General features: G+C 47.5%; 1 protein-coding gene across 1 annotated transcript; it reads left to right on the top strand.

The window, feature by feature from the left end:
* Positions 1–23,560, top strand: LOC115867103 (serpin A9-like). Its single transcript, XM_070045043.1, is given in 7 exon segments — positions 1–62; positions 1,030–1,172; positions 19,523–19,817; positions 21,739–21,791; positions 21,794–21,885; positions 23,361–23,445; positions 23,448–23,560. Coding segments are annotated over 7 exon segments (843 nt in total).
* Positions 23,561–27,862: the final 4,302 nt, after the last annotated feature.

The raw sequence follows: 27,862 nt of genomic DNA, 5'->3' as shown, positions 1-27,862 counted from the left end.
ATGGAACAAAGCATTGACTGTCTAGTGCCGCTCTCCGAGATTTGGCTGCTGGCTCTAGCAAGGCAAGGTCAGCGGCAACTCTGGAGAAATGGGTTGAGGCAATAATGGGAGAACGTGGAGATGGTAGAGACAGCTTCTGCCCTGAAAGAGAGAAAAGACATGGGCTGGAAGCTGGAGGCGTGACTAGGGGCCAAGGGAGATGTTTTTGCTTTTGATTTGAGGATGGGGGTTGTTAGAGCCTGCAGTCTGCCCCGGAGGGTGATCCAGTAGATGTCATTTATGGACGGTGCAGGAGAAAAAGGAAACGAAGGCAGGAATGAGGTCCTTGCAGAGGCAAGAAGAAATGGGGTCCACGACCAGGTGGACAGGAGTCCAGGGTCCACAGGTGCCTCAGGACATCTGACCCCAGGCCCAGGGCAGGGAGGCCAACCCAGGTCCCACCCACGGAGGACGTGAAGCTACTCCTTCAAGGCCAAGGGGAGACACTGACGCTGCTGAGAACCTTCCACGCATTCGCTTTAGCCCTCTTCTGGCCCCGTGGGTGCTACCATCGTCATTTTCATACAAGTGGCTTAGAGAGGTGAAATCATCTGCTCCGAGTCACAGAGCTCACGGAAGGCAGAGTGGATTTGAACTCAGTTCTGCCTGGCTTCCGACCTTAGGGCTCTGCTGCTTCTAGCACCAGATCGCTGGGGTCACGATTAGCTCAGGGCTTGGGCATGGCTGAGGCTACAGTGGGGATACCCTCAATGGCTGCGCTGAAGGTGTCCTGAGACGTGGGGACTCGAGGACATTTCTGTGGATGAGGACACGGGCAGTTTTGATGGGAAATAGGAACACAGTTCAGAGAGCATGGATGTTTTAAAACCCCATCCCAGGTTTAAGGAGCCTCTCCTCATTCTGTGGATGGAGAGGAGTTCTGAGACCTCAGGGGCTGGGAGGACAAATGCCTCATCATCACCTCTCCTAAAGCTGCCTGGAAAAGCGGCAGGGTCCTTCTGCTCATCTGTGTCACTTTCTACTCCCTAGGGTCACAGATGTGTTTGTGCCCCGGGTGTTCATCACCGGAAACCTCGACCTGAAGAAGACTCTTTCCTACCTGGGCATCACCAGAATCTTTGAGGAACACGGTGATCTCACCAGAATCTCCCGTCATCGAAGCCTGAAAGTGGGTGAGGTAAGCCTGCCTGGCCCAACGCTGCCCCCTCCAGCACAGGGAGTCTTCATACAGCCCCAGGCCAGAGCCACTGTCACAGCAGCTGTACGAGCCAAGAGTTCACCCACCAGTCAGGCAGGGCTGAATCCAGCTCCGCCTCTAACCAGCCATATTGATCCTGAGCAGATCACATAACCTCCCAAGCCTCGTGTTTCTAGTCTTTAAAATCTGAACCATCAATCTCCTGGTCCTACTTTGGAAGTTGATTCAATGCAGCAAACAATGGATGGAGGCTTGGAACATTCATCAGGCCTAGAACTGACCCAGGCTTGCGAGGATTAAGTCGTAAACATGTTCTACGTAATGTAGAGATAAGCAAGCAAAGGACTCCATGGTCTCCAGCAAGGCTGAGCACCTGCCTATTGGCAGCAGTCAGAGAGGACCACTCGGGGTAGGGTGCCCAGATTTAGCAGATAAAACACAGGACACCAGTGAAATTCAAATTTCAGATAAGTGATGAATGATTTTTTTTCGTATAAATATATCCTGAATATTGCATGGGATATACTTGTGCTAAAAATTTCATCGTTTATCTGAAATTCAAATTTAACTGGACATCCTGTATTTTATCTGGGAACCCTACTTTTAGGCTTAAAGGGCACTGAGAAAGGGGAAGATTTCAGCAAGCAGAGAAGGGTGCGGGCAAGATCTACCTGTAGGGGGAGCAGCATGGCCTAAGGATAGGAAGTGGGAAGGCGTGGAGCCCAAGTGGCTGGGGATTGGCTGGGGCTAAATTCAAGCCAATCTAGGAAGGATCTGAGTTGCCAAGATGAGCTGACAGTAGGTGGATCACTCAGCTGTATTTTCTAGCTTGCAACAGGAAGAAAGACAGTTAATAGAACTTTATTGCTTTTAAAAGTTTTCCTGCTGCAGACTTTGCATAAACATTCCATACCACCTGCCCCTTTCCTATAGGCCTTTATTGAGTTCAATGGCCCTTTTCTTTTCCGCAGTCAGATGTGCTGATAGCTGCGATTCTATACGTAAACATCAGCTCTTGGCTTGCCAGTAAAATTGTTAGCATTTTGTAGAATGGAATGAAATGTATCAGTATTTCACAGAAGCCCATCAATTTCCCAGTGTCAATTACTTAGTGACAGATGTTGATGCCTTTCAGGTGGATCTGGGGTCTGAGTCATCAGTCCCTGGAATCTGACTCCTTCTTAACGTTCCACCAGGAGGATGAAAGGAGTGTGAAGCGGGCTGGAGGCTTTGGGCCAGGGATGCCACCATCTCCCTTCCATCTAGCTAAAGTTCAGGATAGCCTTTCTGCCATTATTACCATTGATGCTGCCCTGTAAGTCATGGGAAACATAGCAAACCCCGCTCTGTCCCCCTCCCTGTAGCTGATGGTCCCCCTGCATCATTTCTTTCCTTCATGCTGCATCTACTGTTGAGCATCCTTCAGTGATGACAGCAGAAAAGCCAGGAGCCCTGGGGCAGCTGGCACCAGCCAAGTTACTGCTGTGCTGGGTGACTCTGGCAGAGGCCTCTCCCTCTCTGGGCCTCTTGCTGGCCTTTGCCCATCCAGGACCTCCAAGCGGCTTCGCAAGCACTGACTTCGCTCCTGTTTCCCTCAGGCGATGCACAAGGCTACCCTGAAGATGGATGAGAAGGGCACAGAGGGGGCCGCGGGCTCCGGAGCACAGACACTGCCCATGGAGACACCTTTTAAGGTCAAGATAAACAAACACTTTCTGCTGATGATTAGGGAGAATGGAATGAATAACCTGCTCTTCCTTGGAAAGATTGTTAATCCTTCTGGGAGATAAGGGGGAAATCTGACTTGCTACAGACCTCAACTATGTTCTGGGGTTGAAGACCACAGGGACTTTCTCACCTAATCTCACACTGTCGGGCGCTCCCCAAACCACTGTCCAAACAGGTCGCACCACTGACTTGTGGCCATCAGTTTTCTCCCCATTCAAATGTCAGGATTAGATGCTCCACCCACAACCACTTGACAGTGATCTTCTCCCCCTCTGACCGGCGGAGGGGTTTTGTGATTTAATAAACAACACCCCCAAGGTCTGCTGACTGTTGGTGGACAATATGGGGAAGCTGTGAGCCACGATGAGTACCTGGGGTTCAGAATGAGTGAGACCTGGGTTCTAATCTTAGAAACAGAGTGTCTTTGGGAAAGCCATACCCTCTCTGTGCCCCTGTTTCCCTACAGAAATAGACAATGATTGAGGACAAATGATAATCCCCTCGAGGGCTCTGAGGAAACTAGCGCACTGCTTCAGAGAGGTTAATTCCCCTTTGAGAGCCCTTGGCTTTGAGTGTTTGGCACGCGAGCTACACAGATATCTCCCCAACAGGGTCCACACGGTAGCTCTGGACTCAGTCCAGCAAAACAGGAGTGGGGCTGGTCCAGCGTTAGAGTACATGCAACCTAGAGTAGCCGCAGTCAGGACTCAATGCCAGGTTTGTCGGACTCCAGAGCCACCATTTCGGCCCAAAACGAAGAGCCCTGGGGCTTGAACCTGTCAGCAAGAGTGAAGAGTGAAGAGTGAATGGGGTCCATGCACCGCCCCTGGAAAGCATGCCCCTGCAGCGTCTGCATATGGCCACCAGGAGGCACTAGTGTTCACAGGGCTAAGAATATGAGCATGAGGTTTCTTTAAGCCCTTGATTCCGTTGTTTCCTGCTGTGAATTCCCAAAGCCAACGCCGAAGGTGTTTTGGGAGGAGGGGATCCTCACTGGCTTGACCCTAAGGAGCCTGAGCTGGAAGCAGTTGCCAACCCCTAGCTTTCACAGCTCACAGTGCCTTTTGTGTTCTGGTCTCAGCTACCCCTCGGCAGTCAGGATGGACACTCATAGGCCAGATGTGGAAAGTGAGGCTCAGAGAGGTGAAATGACTTCTCTTTGTCCTAGTGGCTAGGCGCAGGCAGCAAACAGCTGTGTCATCTGGTTTGGGCAGGAAGGGAGGGGCTCCCCATAGACCTGGGGGTCCGGCTAGTCATTCCTCAGCTCCAGTCCAAGGTAAGAGAGCTGCCCCGTCCCGGTTAGCGTGTGTGTGTGTGTGTGTGTGCACGTGCGTGTATTCAATAAGCACCTTCTCCTCTGTCCTGGGTACCCGCAGGGCCCTGGAGATCTACCCCCCACAAAAGACGGTAAGGAAGGCAGCCTGGAGAGGGATAGAGCCGGTTTAGGGTGTTAAGTGTCAAGATTGGGGAGCACCAGAGTAAGCAGCCTCTCTCTGAGAGGGTGGGGAGGGCAAGAAGGTTGAGATCCTGTACCCAGGACACAGATGTGGGACCAAAAGGACCCCCATGGAGTACTTTGCTGACAGTCACCATTTCTCTGGCACCAGTCTGGGGATGGAGGTAGGAGGACACCAGATGAACACCAGAACCCTCATGAGTCATCTCAGGTCCATGACGTATGCCACTGGGGACATGGGACAGGAGGGTAAGCCACTTAGTAGCTGGGTGACTTGGGCATGTCATTTAAAGCCTCTGAGCCTCAGCACCCCCTCCTTTGTTGAAAGGTGCTGTCCCCTCTACTGGGCATGCTCACCTCCTGCCTAATGAGCTCCTACTCATCCTTCAATGCCCAATCCTTTATGACCTCTTTATGGAATTTTCTCTACCAAGAAGCCCTTCAGTAAAGTACTCACCTCCACGCATTGTGATGGCTCCTGGGTCTGAATTTTCCCTCCACCCCCATGTGGGCTACAATCAAATCCTGCATGAAACAATGACTTATGGCGCAGCAATCCCTGGGCTAGAAGCTGATACAAACAGACCTGGCCCCTGCCTTCATGGAGTTAATATCCAGTGAAAGAAACAGCCATGAATCGAGTAACAACACATAAATGTATGATCATGAGCTCTAGTGAACATGATGAAAGGCGGTCATGGGGTGCTTTGAGAGTTTGTAATGGGAGGGTCTGACCCAGTGTGGGGGATCAGGCCCTGGGAACATGACAATTGGGAAAAGCTCTGAATGCTGGGAGCATATCTGTTTTTGAACTATAGCTATTAATTAAAACTGCCTATGGGTGTATTTTTCCTCATGTAGTTAATAATATGTAAAACACTGGTTGGTCTTTCAAATGGAAATGAAGCTTAATATCTAGTGCTTTATTCATCTTTATTTTAACTAACTTTATTCTAAAAAGGACTGTTGCACCTCTTCAATATTTTTCTATATGATTTCCTACTTTCACAGCCATATTTTCATTCTTCACTACAGAAATAAATTCTATCTGGGCAAAAAAGAGGGGGAAGCAGCTGGGATGGGGAGCAGAGGGAAACCGTACCAAGCAGAGGGAACAGTATGTGCAAAGGCCCTGAGGTGGGATGGTGGTGTGGACAAAAAACTGAAATGAGATGAACATGCCAGAGCAACAAAATAAGGCAGGAGGAAGTGGGCGGTGAGGCTGGAGAGGTAGGCTGGGGCCTCGTGGGCCACGGGGACAATGCTGGTCTTTAAATGAAGGACTGTGGACAGCTTTAGCAGACATTTAGTTGGAGGGTGACCCAGACAAACTCGTGCGTTGTTAAGTGTCCCGATGGCTGCAGACTGGGTGTCCCTGTGTCCCCAGGGCCCAGAGCCAGGTCACATGGAGAACATGCTCAGTACGTGTTTGCTGAAAAGAAAGACTGTCCCAGAAATCACCCATGTTCCGGACACAGCCAGCCCCACCCAGAGCTCTCCTCTCCTCAGGGAGGGAAGGCCACGCGCCTTTGCCTGGCAGGCCTGCCGTGGGGCTCAGCCATGCCTGCTTCTTCAACACACCCTCTGCATCGCCACCTCCCTGCCCTGCTCCTGCCGTCCCACCCCGCCCGGATGCTCCCCTTGTTCCCCATACTCTCCCCCTCCCACCAGTTCCTTTCAACGTGTTACTCATCCATCCAGAAAAGGCTGACTCCTACTTCTTCTAAGAAACCTCACCAGGCCACATGTTTGGGGACTGACAGACCTCATGAGCGGATGAATGTGTTTTGACTTTGATGTAACCAACACTGACTATATGCCTCTCAGGATCCCGGCACTGCATAGGGCCTTTCCCCAAACCCCTGACACCCCAACCCATCAAGTTAGTGTGGCCATTCCATTCTACGGATGAGAAAACAGAGGCTCAGGAAGATCACTTAATTTGTCCAAATCCCCACAGCTAGAAAGCCACAGAGCTAGGACTCTGGAACATTTGTCCATCCATCCATCCATCCAACAAAGGTTTGCCAAGAGTCCACTCTGTGCCAGGGACTGTTCCAGGGGCTGAGACACATCAGTAAACAAAACATATCAGAACGAGAGAGACAAATACCGTATGCTAACACATATATATGGAATCTAAGAAAAAAAAAATGTCATGAAAAACCTAGGGGTGAAACAGGAATAAAGACACAGACTTACTAGAGAATGGACTTGAGGCTATGGGGAGGGGGAAGGGTAAACGGTGACAAAGCGATAAAGAGGCATGGACATATATACACTACCAAACGTAAGGTAGATAGCTAGTGGGAAGCAGCCGCATAGCACAGGGAGATCAGCTCGGTGCTTTGTGACCGCCTGGAGGGGTGGGATAGGGAGGGTGGGAGGGAGGGAGACGCAAGCGGGAAGAGATATGGGAACATATGTATATATATAACTGATTCATTTTGTTGTGAAGCTGAAACTAACATACCATTGTAAAGCAATTATACTCCAATAAAGATGTTAAAAAAAAAAAAAAGAAGACATGGTATATATACACGATGGAATATTACTCAACCATAAAAAAGAATAAAATAATGCTATTTGCAGCAAAAAAAAAAAAAAAAAAAAATATCCAACTCCTTGCCCTTGCAGGGCTTCCAGGCTGGGAGACAGAGGCAGATGACAAACAGGAGTGATAACTAAATAAGAACATTGCATAGCGCAGGTCAGGGTGATTGGAGGGACTGCTGGTGGTCAGGTCGACCTCTTTGGGAAGGTGGCATCCCTGAGGTGCTGCTTTCCGTGGTCTCTGAGGTATGATCAGTGTCTGGAGACTTCTGACCCAGGAGATGCCCACGAATGGGTGTACTTGATGAGAGGAGAGAGGCTAGCCTCGGCCAAGGACGGAAGTGCCCAGCATCACAATCCCAGGGTAGGAAGGCCCCTGGGACGTGATCCAACTTGACCTTCCAGTAATGCAGAAAGCCTTTATGTGGCTTCCGAGCAGACGGCTTTTCAAGCACACGCAGGGCGCCAGGAGGCTGGTTTCCTGTCTGCCTGGGCTGAGGTCATTCGTGTGGTCACACACCGGAAGTGACAGGCTGGTGTGCTGGCGAGGATAATCACAGGTGAGAAGCCCTCCTTCCTGGCCCTGCTTTTCCTGCAAACTGTGTGGCTCGGGCAAACACCTTCTTCTTCCCGGGCCTCCATTTCCCATTTGTGCCATGATGGGGTGGCCCTGGATGGTCCCCCAAGGCCCTTCTATCTCAGACAATACTTTGACACTCATATCGGAAATGACAGAACTGACTCCAGAGTTTTATCTGCATGTTCATTCTTCCACGCATTCATTGAGTCAACAAATATTTTTTGAGCATTTGAGTCTGTGCCAGACAGGGTGCCAGTGTGGGAAAGCCAGGCGAGAGCTTAGGGTCCCGTGGCCGGCTTCCTCTGGCTCAGGCCCAGCCAAGAGAGCGTTTCCCACCCTCCTGGGTCACCACGTCAGTGATCAGGTGTGACAATAAGAGTCCGAGGCCAAGGCACCCTTTTTCTTTGTGAAACGTGCTTTCCATTTCCACTTAATTTCCCAACTTTCATCCACTCCTGAACCACTTTTACGATTGTGGCTGAACCCCCATCTCTTTCATTCCATTATTTACCTAGATTGATCTTCAAATTGATGCACGTTTTTAAAAAAAAAAAAGTTTAAGCAGAAAAATTAACATCACAACCAAATATAGAAAACGAAAAATAAAGACTTGACACAAATAAAAATTAATTGTAAAAATATACAACGCAACCAAGGTGGTGATTATATTCCACCGAGACCGTTTTCTCCTGCAGCCTCTGAGCCTGAAACCTGCTCTCTTTGTTAAAAAGGAAAGTTAACAGCCACCCGATGGCTGTAGAGACATGCTGGCGCCGAGGAGAGACTTCCTCCTCGAGGAGATCAGGAAGGAGAGCTGGTAAAGGAAGGATAGTGCTCCTGCCCGGGTCCACGTCACAGGCAGAAAGCACTTGAGGTTGTTTCATGGAAGTCACCTTCCCCATCCCCTGCCCCGGAGTCTCAGGCCAAGGTTGGAAAGTGTTCATGACTTATGTGTCTGATTGGCCATTCTTCTTTCTTAAAATAAATGTTAAACTTTTGAATCACTTTAGATTTACAGAAAAGTTGTGAAGATAGTAGAGTTTCTGCTTCCCCTGGCCCCGATTTCCTCAATGTTAGCATCTTACGTAACCATGAGGCATCTGACACAATTAAGGAGCTAATGTTGGAACATTACTCTCAACTGAACTTTATTTGGACTTCAACAGTTTTTTTTCACTAATATCCTTTTGTCTGTTCCAGGCTCCAACCCAAGATACTGTGTTGCGTTTAATGGCCTTTCACCTTAAGGACTTCGGCAGGGGCTTCAAGGCGCTGGAGGTTGGCAGGAGGCCCTGGCGTCAGATAGGCTGAACTTCGAATTCCAGCTCTGTCTTGCATTTGGTTTGTGACATTAGGCAAGGCACTTAGTTGGGCCCAATCCTTAGTTTTTCCTCTCTGTGAAGCGGGGATGGTCAGAGACGTCTCACAGGGTATTTGAGGGGCTTCCATGATGTAATGCGTGCGAATCTACTTTGCACGTGGTAAACATCCATCCGTATCTGTGACGGCTGTTAAAGGCATCCAGGCTGGGGAGGGAAGTGCACTGTGTGCGCTTCCATGAAAGCCGCTTGTCCTTCCAGCACAGGTAACATTTTGACTGTTGTTTTTCTTGGCATGATGTAAACAAAAGACTCACAGATTCCTGGAATAGGCTGGGGAAAGGGGCCCCCCAGGAGAAAGATCCCTTCTGGAGCGGGAAGCCTGTGTGTTTCATAATGTTGAAATAGAGACCTCCTTTCCAAAACCAACCAGAAACAGATGAACAGTCAGAAAAAAAAAACTCCTCAGGGCTTGGGCATCTGTCTAGATCTACCCACCTTCCACATCTCCACCCTCAGCTTGACTCAGATGCCTAAAAGTCAGGTGATCATCCAGGCAGGCTAAGAAATGAGCAATGTTGCAGCAAAACAGGTTGCCAGGAGCTCTGGGTAGCCCTTCCCCTTGAGACAGGTGCACAGGTCCACAGTGGGTAATGTTGGGTCCTTGTTGGGAGGCTCTGAAGGGTCACTTGTGGTTAAGATGGCATTGCAAGGTCAGCCTTGAGGCACCCGATCTGCTCCACAGTTAATAGCAAAAATACATTAAATATATACATATAAAGAGAGAAGTATATGAAGTGATATGAAGATCTTCATAAACCAGGAATGGGACCAAAGCATAAAGATATGTGAGGCAGGCAGGAGGTCCGATAGCCCAGAAAGGAAGAGTCTAGAGTGGCCCGGACACAGCAGGAGAGGCTCCATGTTGGAAGATGGACTTGGGAGAAAGATTCCATCTTGATGGGACCATGGATGGGGGCCCGCTCCTGCTTTGTTGCTGAGCCAGCCAGATTGGTCTTATGATCTGGGGAGAAACAGGCCTTTGCTTTCCAGGAAGTCCAAGACCTCAGCAGCTGAGGAGCTCAGAGCCAAAAGTAATCTTGGAGAGCTTCTCTCTGGGGCCAGGGCACAAGCTGTGTGGGGAGGGAGCGGCCAGCTTTCTCCACTCCCAAACCTTCTCATATTTCCCTGGAAAGTCTGATTCTGCTGTTCTAGGTTGGGCCTGGGAATCCGAACTTTTACAAGACTACAGCCAAGCTTGGAGAACCCCATACTCCTTTAGGTTGCCAACTTGTGTTTCGCCAACTGTAGGTCTTTACAAAAGGCCCTGGGCGTGGGTGAATCAGCAAAGCCTGGCCCTCGGGGCTCCCACCTTTCCTCCCACTGCCCTCCCACTGCCTCCACCGTCTTTATATTTCCCTTTATTCTTCTCCCCATCACTCCCTGATCATAGTCCCTGTCCCGGAGGAAGCCACACAAGGTCCAGACTGTCTGACCAGGAAGACAGACACGTAGGAATGTAAATTGCTCTGGTTTGCTCCAGGTGTTTCTAAAGGGAGGCACAGACTTTATGTGGGATCCAGGAGTACTTGGTGAGTGGGTGATTTGGAACTGGAGCTGGCAGGTGGAAAGGAGTTTGTCAGGTGAGAGAGTGGCGAGGGCAATCTAGACAGACTGAAAATCATGTGTGATCATACCAATAGGGAAAGAAATGGTAGGGCTGCATTCATTTCATTTTATTTTATTTAGTCTATTTTACTTAGGTATAGTTTATATAGTGTAAATTACACAAATATTTCTGGCCATTTTTTCTTCAAAGCTTCTTCTGTCCTCCCCTACCCACTTTTTGCCTAGACTCCAATTACACATATGTTAGACCACTTGATTTTGTCCCACAGGTCACTGGGACACAGTTATTTTTTTTCCCCCAGTTTGCTCTCTTCAGTTTGGAGAGCTCCTATTGCTCTATTTTCAAGCTTACTGACCTCTTCTACAATTTAGATTTTCTTATGAGCCTAGCCAGTGAATTTTTCATTTTGGTTACTGAATTTTTCATCTCCCAAAGGTCAATTTGATTCTTTTTTATATATTTGATTTTTCTCACATTATATCAATGTTTTATTGTTTAAGCATATTTAAATAGCTATTTTAAAGTCCTTGTCTGTTAATTCCATAATTTCAGTCATGTCTATGTCTGTTTCCACTGACTGATTTTTTTCTTCTGGACATGGATCACATGTTCCCATTTCTTAGAATATTTAACAATTTTTGATTGGATGCTGGACATTGTGGCATTACAATTTTTTGATCTGGGTTTTGTTGTCTTCCTCTATGGTGTGTTGACATTGGTTTTGACAGTGAACTAAATTACCTACAAAACTGCTTTATTCTGTCAATGCATATTTTCAGGTTTTGTTGGGGTGCCTAGAACAGCTTTAAACCAAAGTTAATTTAGCCTAATGTCAAGATGCAAAACTTCCAGGGTCTCTACTGAATGCCCCAGGTGTTCCATGAGGTCTCGTCACTCTGGCTGGTTATAACCTAAATACCTCCCCATGCTATGTGAATCCTAGGAATTGTTCTGCTTACATCTCAACAGCAGGGTTTTTTTGTTTGTTTATTTTTGTTTTTGACCAACTTTGTGGAATTTCACTTTGTGCATGCAGAGCTGAGCACTTAGCTTTGGATTTAAGCTAATGTACATTTTTGCTGCACAAATTGTAGCTTCTTCAGCTTTCCCAGACTCTGATACCCATCTTCTAAGCAAATCTACCGTGTTCTTCTTGGGCTCCCCTCCCTGTGTACAGAACGTGCCAATTGGCAGAAAATTGAAACAATTATAAGATACCTCATTTGTTTCCCTTCTCTGCCTGTTGTTCAGTGTCTGAATTGTTTCATATTTTTTGTGTCTCAATTGTTTCATATATTTTGTCCAGTTTTCTAACTGCAAGTCCAATGTCAGACTTATCTTGGCCAGAAGTGTAAGTCAATTCACATTTTATATATGTATATACCTGTGGAATGATCGTCCTAATTAAGACCCTAAAAAAGTCTCTTTTGCTCGTTTCCAATCAGTACCACCCCTCAGAGATAAATCGCTCATTTAATTTTATTTCAATTATTGAGCACTTATTATTGACCACACAGTGCTGTACAGGGAGAACAATATAGACAACTTCCTGATTCATTAAATTTTCAGCCACACAAATAAAAGCAAAATTATGACAATGGTAGGTATTTCACTAAGAGGTTAATGGTGCTATGGAAACATTTCATAGGAGGAATTTTTCTTATCTGGGTAGTCAAAGAGATCTTCCTTGAGCTAAGATCTAAACAATGAATATGAATTAATTAGGGGGAAGATCAGTGAGGGGAGTGTGGGTAACATTCTAGGAGCAGGGTCCAACAAGCATCACCTGTGAGGATCATGAAAATGGGCAGAATGGCTGGACATAGCAGTCTGAGCATTGGCTTTCAGATGTGTGATGAAGTTAGAGAGGCCAGCAGAGCACAGGCTCTGTGGGTTGGATTAAATGTCAGCGCACACTCTGGGAAATAGGAGGCTGTTGGAACATTTAACCTACGTAAGTGATATGTTGACAAGGGGAGTGAGGAAGAAGGAGGTGCAAGGATGAGTCCTAGGTTTGAATAACTAGGTGAGTGGTGGTGCCGTGGAAGGAGGTGTTGAAAGGAAGTTTCGGTTGTAACTTTGGTTGGGAGATGGTGCTTGGGAAAGAGTCTCAGTCCATTTGGGTCACGTTGAGCTTAAGGTTCTTTTGCAACATCAGAAGGAGATATCAAGTAGGTGGTCAAATACATGAAGTTCAGAAGAAAGGTCTGGGCTGGAGCTTGAAAGTAATGAATGATTTGCGTCTCTTAGTAATGAAACCGTGGGCGTGATGAGGTCAGCTGGAGAGAACGGAGAGATTAAAATGAAGAGGGCAACACAGCCAAGTACAGATGCTGGCAGGCTCCCAACACGTGAGGACTGGGGGAAGAGGAACCAGCAGAGGAGACAAGGGGGAGGAGCAGAGAGATATGATAAACCTAGGAGGACGCGGTGTCCCAGAGCCAAGGGGAGGGAATGCTTAGGGCTGAGTGTGGTCTCCAGTGTCAGAGGCTCCTGGGAAGTCAGGTAAGATGAGAACTTACATGTGTTCATGGCCTGGTCCTGGTTCTGTGGACCCAGAAGCCAGGCTAGAGTGGGCCAGGGGGTGAGTGGAAGGTGAGACCATGAATACGCAGCTCTTTCAGATTTGGGCCGTGATGGAGAGGACGGAGATAGAGCAATAGCTAGAAGGTAATGTGTTGGCGGTAGTGGCGGTGGTTTGTCTTAATGGACAAGACTTGGACGTAGTTATAAATAAATAAAAACAAACTTACGGGCACCGAAGGGGAAAGGGGGAGGGATAAATCCAGAGTTTGGGATTAACATATACACACCACCATACATAAAATAGCTAACCAGCAAGGACCTACTGTATGGCACAGGGACTATACTCAATATCTTGTAATAACCTGTAAGGGAAAAGAATATGAAAAAGAATAGATATATATGTATGTATAACTGAGTCACTTTGCTGTACGCCTGAAACTAACTCAAGTTTAGTTGTAAACTAACTGTACTTCAATAAAAGATAATTAATTAATTATTTTTAAAAGCCAGTGGCAAGGATCCAGTTGAGTAGTGTTTAAACACAGAAGAGAGAGATATAAGGGTCCTGCGATGGAGATAAAGGAAGGTTTCTAGAGTTTGGGGAGGGAGGTGGACCTTAGAAATAATGGGGGAGGGGAGGAGTGCTGGGGAAAGCAGGGGTATGTCTGATGGGGGAGGGGAGGCAGTTCCTTTTCTGAGGGTCTCTCTTTAATGTGAGGTAGGAGGCAAGGTTGTCTGGTGTGTGTATGTGTGTGCACGCATGCGTGGGTACATGTGTTTGTGGCAGGGTGAGGAGCCCATCTCAAGGAAAAGGAAAAGGTTGAGAGATTCCCCAAAGTCTGTGCGCGAGTGCATTGGTGAGAGCTCTGTTGCCAGGCAAATAGAGGTGGCTGGTTGGGAATTCACAGTGGACCAGCCCGCCTTACTGAGCCTCCTTCCCCACAGCACTGGCAGAGAAAGAGCAGAGAGGTGGCTCATTCCAGGTGTGGGGACTCACCAGAAGTGAGTGTCACAGACACAGCGGCCCCGGGGAGCATAGGGTTTGGGAATGAAATGAAGCTCTTTGACAGCCAAGCTAGATAAGGAGGCAAATGAAGACAGGAGAGGGTGGGTGGACTAAGGGAAATGGGACCAGCTGTCCAGGAAACAGGACCAGCTGTGTGCTCCAGGATAAGGCTGGGGGGCAGGTAAGTTGGGGCCCAATGGAGAAAGACCTTGAATGCTAGGAGTTGGGCATCCCTCCCCAGGTTGGTGGGGAGCCATGGAGGGATCTGAGCAGGTGGGTGACCCCCGAGATTTGCATCTGGGGGAAGCGCAGGCTGTCTGCAGTGTGGTTAGTGACTGGCGCTGGAAGACTGTCAGGGATTGAGGGGGTGTGAGCCTGTGGAGGGTGAGATGAAGGCAGTGGGGTCTGGGAAGGAGGACCCCAGACGGGGCGAGCACAGAGAGGACGGAGTGTCCCTGTCACTCCGTCAGGCAGAGCCCCCAGCAGGACGCACACATACCTCCAGGCAACAGTTGTCACCACGGAGAGAGGGGCGAGGGTCTTCATGGGGCTGGGGGAGAGAAGGAGTGGCCTCGGGTGGACAGGAGTTTGGGAGGAGAGAAGACAACGGGGAAAGAGGTTGGATTTTTTTTTTTTTTTTTTTTTGGTTGCACTGTGAGGCATGTGGGATCTTAGTTCCCCGACCAGGGATCGAACCCACGCCCCCTGCAGTGGAAGCGCCAAGTCTTAACCACTGGACCGCCAGGGAAGTCTCAGGAGGTTGGATTTGAAGAGCCGACAGAATAAGATATTTTCCTCATGCTTTTCCCCCAAGAGCATAAAGACCTGCCTCTTGAGGCCTGTGGACGTGGAGCCCAGGCTGTCGAGTAAGGAGCCCTTTGAGGCCTCCTCCCTGAGGCCCAGAGAGAAGCAGCAACTTGCCTAAGGTCACGTGGAGGCCAGCGCCATTGAGGGGGCCGGGACTCCTAGCAGCCAACACCCATGAGAGGCTACTAGTTCAGAGGGTGCCCCCTGCTCAGCCCAGATCCCCACTCAGCAGGATGGGGGGCACGGAGTCTGAAGTCCTCCAGCAAGGCCGTGTCTGCTGACGGGGATGTGGGCTCCCGGGAGGCACAGGGTGTTAGCAGGTGCCCCACCCCACCAAGCCCTCTCCAGGATGGGACTCTGGCCCCTGGTAGGATGGCCCCGTGCTCCCTGGCGCCTCATCCCTGAACCTGGCAGCAACTCCCGTCCCTCTGGGCCCGGCCTACAGCCTCTCCCCGCTCACAGTCGCAAATATCCAGCCACAAGCCCGTCTCTCCACCCCGCTCCCAAGTGAAGAATGGAAAAGCACCAGAGCCATGAAGGAGAAGCGGCTTTGATCCATGCCCCCTGGGCCCAGGGTGGGATGGCTTAGGGGCTCAGCTTGGAACGTGTGGATAAAGAGTCCAGTAGGTGGGTGGGTCTATGTGAGCCCCGCTTAGAGAGAAAACTCAACTCTAGTCAAACAGACACAAAGCTACAAAACAAAAGATGGGTGAATCAAATAAATGGAAATGGAGAGAAATTTGCAGTTTCCTAAAGGAATTACTCATTCAGCAAAAAGATTCCTCGTATACTTTCCTCTAATTTTAGTCATATTTGGTATAATAAAGTGTTATTCAATTTACATAAATTTAGTTTCAACAAAGAGGCTGTTGGGAGCGTGGCTATCACGTGGGGGCTGGCCTGACATAGGCAAGCGCCCTATTGCTCTCCATCCTCTGAACGACTCTACAGGGTGCAGGTAATTACCCCTACGTCACAGAGCGGAGAAAGAAAACTGAAGTCCAGAGAGGTTAAAAACTTGCCCATCGTGGGGCTTCCCTGGTGGCGCAGTGGTTGAGAGTCCGCCTGCCGATGCAGGGGACACGGGTTCGTGCCCCGGTCTGGGAGGATCCCACATGCCAAGGAGCGGCTGGGCCCGTGAGCCATGGCCACTGGGCCTGCGCGTCCGGAGCCTGTGCTCCGCAACGGGAGAGGCCACAACAGTGAGAGGCCCGCGTACCGCAAAAAAAAAAAAAAAAAAAAACTCGCCCATCGTGAACGTCAGAGTTGATACAAGCCCAACACTGACTTACTCCAAAACTGCTGGAGTTTCCAACTGCTGTCGGGTCACTCAGTCTAAAATCCTCCCGGCGCCAGTCTTGCTGGATGAGGCCCGCGGAGGGAGCAGGAATCTTAGTATTCTTATAAGGCAGGTGTGCTAGTGACAAAACCTCTGTTTTTGTTTATTATTGGAAAATGTCCTGATCTCTCCTTAACTTTTGAAGGGTAGTTTTGCCCAATGTAGAATTCCCCTGGTTGACTGGGTTTTTTTTCTTTTGGTGCTTTGAATGTGCAATCCAACTACCTTCTAGCCTCTCTGGTTTCTGATGAGAAATCAGCTGTGAATCTTACCGAGGATATCTTGTACATGATGAATCACTTTTCTCTTGCTGTTTTCAAGATTCTTTCTTTAGCCTTTGCTTTTGACAGTTTGATTATGATGTGTCTAGGCTCTGGATCTCTAAGTTTATACTATTCAGATATTGTTGAGATTTTTGAATGTTGTACATGAATGTTTTTCATCAAATTTCAGAAGTTTTTGGACATTATTCCTTCCCATAATCTTTCTCCCTTCTTTCTCTCTTCTCTTTTTGGGATCCCATTATGTCTATATTGGTATGCGTTACAGACTGTCACAGGTCTCTGAGGCTCTATTCATTTGTCTTCATTCTTTTTTCTCTCTGTTCCTCTGACTATATAATCTCAATTGCTGTATCTTCTGGTTCACCAGTTTTGGGTTTTTTTTTCCCTTCTGCCTAGTCTAAGCTGCCATTGAGCTTCTCTAGAGAATTTTTTTTTAATATTTATTTATTTATTTATTTGGCTGCACTGGGTCTTAGTTGCGGCACGTGGGATCTTTAGCTGCGGCATGCGGGACCTAGTTGCCTGACCAGGGATTGAACCCGGGTCCCCTGCATTGGGAGCGTGGAGTCTTAGCCACTGGACCACCAGGGAAGTCCTCTAGAGAATTTTTTATTTCAGTTACTGTGCTTTTCAACTCCAGGATTTCTATTTGTTTCTTTTCAAAAATAATTTCTATCTTATTATTCATGCTCTTTATTGGGTGAGACGTCATTCTCATACTTTCCTTTAGTTATTTAAACATGGTTTCTTTTAGTTGTATGAACATGTTTAAAATAGCTGATTTAAAGTCTTTGCCTGAACTTCCTCAGGAAAATTTCTATTGATTTCTTTCTTTTTTTTGAGGGGGGGAGCTGCGTTGGTTCTTCATTGCTGCGCACAGGCTTTCTCTAGTTGCGGCGAGCAGGCGCTACTCTTCATTGCAGTGTGCGGGCTTCTCATTGCAGTGGCTTCTCTTATTGTGGAGCACGGGCTCTAAGCATGCAGGCTCCATAGGTGTAGCTCACCAGCTCAGTAGTTGTGGCTCACGGGCTCCAGAGTGCAGGCTCGGTAGCTGTGGCGCACAGGCTTAGTTGCTCCGCGGCATGCGGGATCTTCCCGGACCAGGGCTGGAACACGTGTCCCCTGCCTTGGCAGGCGGATTCTTAACCACTATACCACCAGGGAGGCCCTGATTGCCTTTTTAAGTTGACTTTATTTTTTAAGAGCAGTTTTAGTTTCACAGAAACACTGAGGGAAAGTGCAGATTTCCCATCTACCCCCCAACATGCAGAACCCCCTCCATTACAAACATCTCCCACCAGAGAAGTATGTTTGTTACATTTGATGAACCTACACATCATAATCACCCAAAGTCCGTAGTTTATTTTCACTCTTAGGGTTTTACGTTCTATATTTTTGAACAAATGTATAATAATATGTATCCATTATCATGGTATCATACAATGTTTTCACTGCCCTAGAAACCTCTGTGCTCTGCCTCCCACCGCTGATCTTTTTACTGTCTCCAAAGTTTTGGCTTTTCCAGAATATCATACTGTTGGAATCATACTGTACGTAGCCTTTTCAGATTGGCTTCTTCCACTTAGTAATATGCATTTAAGCTTCCTATTTGTCTTGTCATGGCTTGATAGCTCAGTTATTTTTATCTCTGAATAATATTCCATTGCCTGCTTGTACCATAGTTTTTTCATCCATTCACCTACTAAAGGAGAACTTTGTTGTTTCCAAGTTTTGGCGGTTATGAATAAATGCTATAAAAATACAGGTGCAGGTTTTTGTGTGGACATAATTTTTTATTCCTTTGAATAAATATAAAATAACATGGTTGTGGGATCATATGGCAAGAGTATATTTGTTTTTGAAAGAATCTACCAAACTGTCTCCCCAAGTGGCTGTACCATTTTACATTTCTACCAGCAATGTGTTAGAGTTCATAGCCCCACATCCTAGCTAGCATTTGGAGTTGTCTGTGTTCCAGATTTTGGCCATTTGAACAGGTGTGTAATGGTATCTCACTGTTGTTTTAATTTGCAATTCCATGATGACATATGATGTGAAGCATCTTTTCATATGTTTGTTTGCCATCTGTATATCTTCTCTGCTGCAGTACCTGTCAGGTCCTTTGGCCCATTTTTTTAATCCAGTTGTTTGTTTTCCTGTTGTTAAGTTTTAGGAGTTTTTTGTATATTTTGGATAACAGTCCTTTATCAGATGTGTCTTTTGCAAATATTTTCTCCCAATCTGGCTTGTCTTCTCATTCATTGTGTTTCACAGAGCAGAAGTTTTTAATTTTAATGAAGTTCATCAGTTATTTCTTTCATGTATAATGCTTTTGATGCTGTATCTAAAAAGTTATTGCCATACCTGAGATCATCTAGGTTTTCTTCTATATTATCTTCTAGGTGTTTTATAGTTTCGTATTTTAAATTTGGGTCTGTGATTCAAGTTAATTTTTATGAAGGGTATAAGGTCTGTGTCTATGTCTAGATTTTTTTTTTTTTTTTTTGCATATCGATGTCTGTTCTTCCAGCACCATTTGTTGAAAAGACTTTTTGCTCCATTGTATTACGTTTGCTCCTTTGTCAAAGTTCAGTTGACTGTATTTATGTGGGTCAAGTTGGGGGCTCCCTGTTCTGTTCCATTGATCCATTTGTCTGTCCTTTTATCAATAACACACTGTCTTGATTACTGTAGCTTTGTAGTAAGTACTGAAGTTGGCTAGTGTCAGTCCTCTTACTTTGCTCTAGGGTTCCAGCCCTATGTTTTCCCTTCAGTGACTGCCAGGCTGCTATATCTCACTGCTAATTCAGGCCATTATACTTTCAGGCTACAAAAGAGCTGGGAAGTGGAAAATGGAACTAGGGCAAGTTAAAGTACCACAAAGCTCACTGTTCTTACCAAGATTTTGTTGTTTTTCTCTAACAAATTGTTCCCTGATTTTATGAAAGCATTTGGTTAATTTCCAGAGTTCTAAAAAAGTTAATTCTGACCATTGTTGCAGTTTTCTCATTGTTTTTATGGAGGAAAGAGTTTTCAGAGATCCTTACTTCACCATTCTCGCTGTCTTCACCTCACTAATTGTACTTTGACATAAAGACGTCTCTTCTCTCTTTGTGCTGGCCAAGTAGGAGAAGCGCTTTAACCCTGCATACACAAGTCAAAGCTTCCCATTCCTGGTGGGCAAGAGGACCAATGTACATGTTCCAATGATGCACCAGGCGGAACAAGTTGGTTTTGGGGTGAATCCAGAGCTGAACTACTCTGTGCTGCAGACGGACTACAGCAGAGACACTGTGGCCTTCTTTGTCCTCCCTGGCAAGGGCAAGATGAGGCAGCTGGGACACGCCTCGTCAGCCAGGACACTGAAGTGGAGCCGCTCACTCCAGAAGAGGCGGGTATGTATGCCAATTTGCTGTGGCCTGAGGCAGGTGATGGTGCACACCCAAGGATGAGGAAAATGTCACGATAACAGCTGTTGCATAATCACTCCTGCAGATTGAGCACCAACTACATGCTGGACAGTGAGCTTGGGGCCGCAGACATGTTCTCCCTTGAACTTCACGGATACCGGACAGATGAGAAGTGTTACCACCCCCATTCACAGATAAAGAAATAGAGGCTCCAAAAGGAGAAGTGGATCGCCCCAGGTCATGTAGCTAATAGATCACTGCAAAAGTATTACGTCACGGTAGCTATTCTGTGTCAGCAGAGCTCACTCTATCAGCCAATTCAATATTGAATTCTGTAGAATTATTGCATAAACACACACACACAAAACTTGCTATTCACCTATAAAGTGAGGATAATAATATTATCAAACTCACAGGTTGTTGAAAGGATAGAATAAGTTGCTATTTTTAAAGTGCTTAGGAGAACGTCTAAGGGATGGTAAGTGTCCAATAAATGTTACTCAGTCGTAATATTCTTAGTAGTTCTGTGTTTATTATGGAGGGTATCAAAAGGATGTTAATCATAAGATAACAAGGCATGTCAAGGTCTAATGCACAGTCTCGTAGCAATATTTTCCTGGCATCGTTAGCATCATTCCCAGATGCTCATAGTCTAGGAGGAGAGAAGAGACAGTTTTAGGGATAACTGTAATTCAAGAAAGACAAAGGTCAGTGGGTGGGCAGAGTCCTGAGGCGCTTCTGAGCAAAGAGAGATCAGAGCTGGGATTGAGGGAAGGCCTCAGTGAGGTGACACATTTGAGCCACAGGTATGGAAAGGACACAGGGGCTTGGGAAGGGCATTCTGATGACAAAGGCAAAGGGGGATCAAGGGACACTGTAGGATGCTTCAGGTTCCTTCTTTCCTAGACTGCACCCGGGGGTGGATGGAGAAAGAGGAGGCAGCACGGAGACTGGGGTGGGGGAGGGCTCTCTAAAGAGCAGCGGACAGAGCAGAGAGAAGGTGGAGATGGCCAAGCCAGCGCAGGAGACGGTAACAGGGGCGAGAGAGCTGTCCATTGTGCTAGATGTCCCAAGAAGCCCCCCAATGAGGAATTTAGATGTTCATCCAACACTTCTGTACTTTCACTTCTGTGACTAAGTACATGGCCTTGGGAAAAGCACTAAAACTAAGATTTACCATCTTTAACATGGAGATAATGTTGATGAATGTGTCTGGGACAATGCCTGGCACATAATAAATGCTCAGTAAACGTGAGCTATTCATTCTTGGTTCAGAAAAAACCATCGCAGAGAAAGAGAGAAGTGTACCAAACTCTAGGCCTATGCTGTTCGATATAGGAGCCACCAGCCACACGTTATAACTTAAATTTAAATTACTTAAAACTAAGTACAATTTTAAATTTACTTCTTGGCACTATCCGTGTTTAAGTTGCTTAATAGCCACATGGGGCTGGCTAATGACTACCATATTGAACAGCACAGGTAGAGAATATTTCTAACTTTGCAGAAAGTTCTACTGAACTTTGCTGCTCTCAGGGATTAGCAGGGTTTGTCTCAGGAAGGGTGGTGAGAGGCACATTCTGGGCCAGGGATAGTAGACACACTTCCATCGCTGCCCAGTGCCTCCCCTGGGCCTCTGCTATAGTCACCTTTGCTTGTCCCCCTTCTCAGCTCTGCCCCCTACTTCATTAAGGGGCCCATTTTTCATCTCGTATATCTCCAAAGCTGGACTTGCTCATCCAGAAGGCTTACTTCCAGAGCAAGCTGGGTTGGTGGTCTGGGATGTACTGATCCCTCTAGCAGCAACCGGTGCCTGGAGGAAGAGCGGAGGCTCCTGAAATGTCACCTGGAATGGTCACCACGGGCTCGTGATCACATCTTGTTCTTTCTTCTTTTCCACAGGTGCTTAGAGGTGTTCATTCCAAAATTTTCCATTTCCTCCTCCTGTAACCTGGAAATATCCTCCCCAAGATGGGCATCTGGGATGCCCTTGACAAAGATGCTGATTTTTCTGGAATCACAAAGAAAGACTTCCTTCAAGTTTCCAAAGTGAGTTGGTTGATTAGCACATTTGCATGAAAGCGTGAGTCGGAAGGGCCTGTAGAGACTGGCCTGTGGAGCAACCTCATCTCATTGATTAGCAACCAGAGGCCCCAGGAGGCAAAGTGACTTCTGTGTAACAGGAGGGCTGCATCTCACGGCTGCCAGGCCTGTGGCTTTATGGCCGTCATACCACTGATACACAGGCATCTTTTATCCCTCTTCAAATAAATGTTCCTAAGGTCCAACTACAGTGCTCTGAGAATCAGACCTCTACTCGGCAGGCAGCTCTGCTGCCCCAAACCCACTGCAGATGAGTAGCTGTCCCCTGGCGTTTGACCTCACCTCCCTAAAGCCTAGGTGCTCACACCGAGGTCATAATGTAGCTGCTCATAGGCCGTGAGTACCCTGTAGATGTGTTGTGTTTGGTCTGCAGTCAGGAAGAAAGGAAGAAGGAGAAGAAGAAAGGGAGGAAGAAAATGAAAAAAAAGAGAGGGAGAGAGGAAGGAAGGAAGGAAAGAAAAGGAGGGAAGGAGGGAGGAAAGGAGGAAAGGGAGCTGACTTCTAAAATGTAACATACTGGACCTAAAACTTTAGATTCTGATTCTCTTTATTGAGCATTTACTATGTGCCAAGCCCAATTCCCACATGGCAACAGTGAGCCCAAACAGTCAGCCCAAGCAAGCCCTCCAGGTTCCCCATGTGCCCCTTGCTCTTACAAGACATCTCATCATCTCATGGGGGTTATCTGCCCAGCCTCTGTCCACATATGAGTTTCTGATCCCCAACCTAAACATTTATTTTTATGACAGATTATAATGGTCAGAAGTGGTCCTGGGCCACAGAAAGGGATCTCTGTCACCAGTGTTCAGGGAAAGAATGCAGACAGGTCTCACTGGAATACGATGACCATAATGAACATTTCCCATGAGATGCTTTTCTGCACATATGAAAAACAGTGATTAAAGTTCAAATTTTAAAAAACAAAAAGAAAAACAATGGTTGTAATTGTCGGGAATTCTCCAGCCCCCTGCAGTTTGAGAGTACATTAATTTCTTCCCTAGAAGACCAAGCAGGGATCCAGCATTTAGGAATCCCTAACCTAGATCTCCTGCGCAACAATGGTAGCAATTACAAGCGCTAGCAAGTTCATGAGCACTTGCTTTGTAAGATCTTTAACTCACTGGATAAACTTGTGGGAGGCATGCAGGTACGATCATCGTTTAACAGAAATGAAAATTGAAGCACACAGCACCCAAATAAGTTTTGCAACAGTACGTGGCAGAACTGGGACTCATTTAACTCCGTGCTTAAGGACCAGCTGATCAGTGACCACAACAGCTGTAGTTAGTTGAGCAAACCTAATGCCAGGTATCACCTTGGAGCCTCCCGAGGGGGTGTCCCTGTTCCTAGGCAGAACACCAAAACTCAGTAAATAAAGGTGTCTGCATATGAACTGCTGATGTTTCTTTTTCCCTCGGCAGGTGGCTCACGAGGCTGTGCTGGACGTCAGAGAGGAGGGGACCCAGGCTGCAGCAGCCACCGTCACCAAACTCAGAGTCCAGTCCACGTCCCTTCTTACTCCACCATCTGTTTCAATAGGTCCTTCATGCCGCTGATTATAAACAAAGCCACACAGACCACGTTCTTCCTCGGGAAATTTGGGAACCCCACTGAGTTCTAGGTGGAAAAAGCCCTGTCATCTGCAGACACACTGACATGCACAGAAAACGATCCTCCGCGCTGCCTGACGCCCCGGATGTGGAGGCGTGCCGCCTTCTGCTCTCAGGTTCCACCTGACCCTGGCAGAGCCGCGTTCAACTCAGTCATCAGAGGCAGCAGAGCTCCCAGTCACAAGCCAGAGCCCATTAACCTCCAGTTTCTTTTCCACAAATTCTCCCAGGTGACTAGCTTCATGGAACAGTTCTGGGTTGGTGTATTTCCAGTCCTCGGAGCCCCTGGGAAGGGTGACATATAGGTCAGTCACCTTTATTGCAGAATTACAATAATAAATTCAATAAACCCCAAGTGTGAATCCAGTCAGCAGCCGTGTTCCCACACGCCTCCAGGGTCTTCACCTGAAGAGGGTCTATCGTGCTGACTGGCAGTGGCTGGGTTGTTAATATGTGACATTTCAGGGGCTGCACGAATTCATTCATCCATTCATTCAACAAAAACATTGAGCACCTACTATGTGCTAGGAGTCAACCAGACAAACGAGTCCCTGGCCAATTGGGCCTCCATGGGGGCAACGGACGGCCACCACCACAACTGTAAAACCAAACCTGTAAATAAACATGATTGTTGCAGGTTACGATCAGCGCTGTGAAGGTACGGAATAGGATGATTTGAAGGAAACGAGATGGTGAGGGGCATTTCTGTGAGCACAAAGGCTGAGTCCGGGGTGAGCAGGTGTGTTGGGGGGACAGCAGGATGCCCTTGTGGCTGGAATGGCAGAAGCAAGGTCAGAGAGGTAAGGGGCGGTCAGACCACATAGGGTGTTATCGGCTAAGGAAAGGAGTCTGGGTGTGTGGGGAGAGGGCATTAAACCAGTTGAGTTTCTCAAACCAGAAAATGAAGGGTTAAGGTATGGGCTGTGAAGACCTCTCTGAGTCTGTGCAATGGTTTTCCATCATCAGGGCTGCTGCCTTCCTGGCTCTGACGCTGTCACACACACGTACACACAGCCCTTGCGTTCGTCCTCTTCCCTGCTGGTTGGTAGTGACGACGGCCCCGCTGCCTTACTCTGATTCCTCAGGACCAGCGTTGCAGAGGGTGCAAGGGCCACAGGTGTCAGGCAGAGACTGCTCCATCATCCTCCCCCCTCCCCCATCCCCAAACCCTCTGCAGACAGGCTGTACTGGCTCCTTCCTTTTCAGATTCTGAGGGCACCAGTGTCCCACACCACCTCAGATGTGCTAGGGGGGCTCACGTTGTCTTTTCCAAGTTCTTTACACAGAAAGAAACGGGGACTGAAACCTGGCGGTCCAGTGGTTAAGACTCCACGCTTCCACTGCAGGGGCGTGGGTTTGAGCCCTGGTGAGGGAACTGAGATCTAAGTTCTAATTGATCCAACCTTCCAGATCCACCTAGCGTGGATGCTAGTTAGCCAGAGCACGGCAGCCACCGCCTTTGAAAGCGAACTCCCCCGCAGTGTCTACTGCTAATGGGATTCCTCAGCTGTTAACTAACTATCCCTAGAATGTAAATAAAAACAGTTGCTACCTCCCTCACGTCTGTGCAAGGACATCATAGAAATATGGTCACTCAGGACATTGGAACATCTGGCTTTTCTAGGTGTTTCTTCTCCACCCCCCAGTCACCTGCCCAGTGGACCCACATGCAGACATTGAGGTGAGTTGAGTACATCCTGTGGACCAGACACGGCACTGAGGCTGAGGCTACAGCAAGGAACTATTCCTGCCTCGTGGGGTTTACAGTCCGACGTGGAGGAGGGGGAGATACCGTAAGTGATGTTCAATACGGCCCTTCACGAAATTTTAGGACAAGAATCTGGAGCTACTGATGTGACTCGAAGCATCCACCTGGGCACAAGCACTAAGAAAGCCCCCCGAGTGCAGCACAGTCACCTCAAGTGGTACCATGGCTCCCTGGGGAACGGCGGCCACCCATGTGCTGAGGCAGGCAGAAGCTGGGCCTGGGGATGTGGCATCCGTGACCACCCCCCTGCCCCAGCTCCACCCCTGTGCGGGACGGCTACACAGCACGGGGACAAAAGGGACAACGAAGCTCAGGAAAAAGGATTTCAAAAGCCTCCAGTTCCAGCTCCCAGTCACGGTCGGAAACCCAGGGCTCCTGCATCACTGGGTGGTCATGCGAGTCAACCAGAAAGCCCTCAGGACAATGCCTTGCAGACTGTCCACGTCCAGTGAAGGCTACCCGTTAATGGCATTGTTCTCATTGTTTCCATATCAGGAACATTTTAAAACAACAAAGACGTTTCTTTCTTGCTCCTTTCCCAGCTGGGAGTTGAGAAGAAAAGGCAAGCATCTGTGCAGAACGTTGTGCCCCAGAGCATCCCTCACAGTGTGCCCAGCATCCTCTGTCCCACTCAGACCTCAGGACCATCTACAACCCAAAGGGTCCCTTTTCATTCCCCGGTGTGCGGCTGATCTCTGGTACTAATATACCCTCATTCCCCCCAGCTCAGCAGATCCCACAGAAAATGTGTTCAGAGGCCCAGCTTTTAAATGAAATACTATGGGCCATATTTATTAGTTGAAGCCAAAAATTAAAATCTCTCTGTACCAAGGAACTTACATAAAATTTACTTAAGAAAGGAGGCTGATGTTGCCGTCCTTGATAAATAATGCCATTACTGAAGATGAGACGAAGCATTTAAAGAATTTTTAAAAGCCCTTATCCCTGAAAGTTTGCTCGCTACCCTTTAGTCCAGGATCTACTACCAAAAGTGGAGATGACTGGCCAGGAGATGACTGGGTTAGGAGCACGGCTGTGGTGTCAGATAGACGTGGGTGTGAATCCCAGCTTTGTCCTCTGCTAGCTGTGTGACTGTGGGTGAGTGACTGAACCTCTCTGAGCCTGGATCCACAGCTCTAAAACAGGAACAGTAATAATACTACCTGCCTTGGTGCGATTGTTGTGAGGGTTAAATGAGATACTGCAGATCAGGTGTGACATTCGGTGACGTTCGGCACAGGGGTGACCACTGTTGCTATTCAACGTACACAGTGGTCTAGGCAGAATGAGGGCTGGTAGCCCCACCTCCTCTAGCTCAGAAATGCCCCAAGGGACCCACCTCATATGGACAGAGAGGGATGGCCCTTGGGAGGGAATGGGGGCTTCTCTGTGAAGACAGGGTCCCTCAGAGGAATATAATGTACTCATTTGTTCATTTACTCAATGTTTGTACACCTACTGTGTGCCAGCACAAAGGAGAGAATCATGAATTACATACAGATTATTCCAACAAAGATTTCACAGACTCGAGGAAATGAATCTGTTTATGTGAGCCAGCGTGATGAGAGGTGAGCACGGAGTATTATGGGAGCTCACAGAGCCTAACCCGGCCCAGGTGGAAGGAGAGAAGGGTAGCTGTCAGGAAAGGCTTTCTCAAGGAGAGATCTGAGTTGAATCCTGAAGGTGGGTAGGAGCTGAGTTAGCCTGAGAAGGGGGAGGAGTGGAGGCTCCCAGGGGACTCAGAACCCCATAGAATGTCCGATGTCAGCCAGGAGAGCATCATGTATTGGGTGCCTACTGTGTACATACATTAAGTCATCAAGCTCTCAGAACAAGCTACAAAATAGATACTATTTCCTCCATTACCGAGGAGGAAGTTAAGGCTCAGAAAGATGAGTAACTTGCTCAAGGTGCCCCGCACACGACAGTCAGGGCTCTGGTATTCACTTTCAGGTCCATGTGACCCCAGCCCATTACCTTTCCCACAAAGCCTGCCGCCACTGCCCATCTTTCTATGTTTTAAAATGGCTTTATTGGGTTCATAATTTGCATACCGAAAATTTCACCCATTGTACATGTATAAGCAATGATTTCTCATTCATTCATAACATTCTGCAGCACCACCTCTATCCGGTTTTAGAACATTTTAACTACCAGAAAATGTCCTCAAGCCCATTTGCAGCCTATCCTAGTACTCATTCTCTGCTCCAGGCCACCACTAATCTGCTGTCTCTTTCTAAAAATTTACTTTCCTGGATTTCTTATATAAGTTGTATCTTACATAGTCTTTTGAGTCTGGACTCTTTCACTAGACTAAAATGCTTTTGGAGTTCATTGATGTTGTAGCAGGTATCAGTATTTTACATTCCAACCTGCAATAATGTATTAATATGAGGGTTCCACTTTCTCCACATCCTTATCAACAATTGATATTTTCTTTTTTATAATAGCTATTCTGATGGGAGTGTAATGTTATCTCAGCATGTGTGAAATTTGCATTTCCCTAATGACTAATGATGCTGAGCACATTTTCACGTGCTTATTA

This window comes from Globicephala melas, chromosome 2 (genome assembly GCF_963455315.2).
Source record: "Globicephala melas chromosome 2, mGloMel1.2, whole genome shotgun sequence".
NCBI classification, from domain to species: domain Eukaryota; kingdom Metazoa; phylum Chordata; class Mammalia; order Artiodactyla; family Delphinidae; genus Globicephala; species Globicephala melas.
This window is presented reverse-complemented; position numbering and strand designations above follow the sequence as displayed.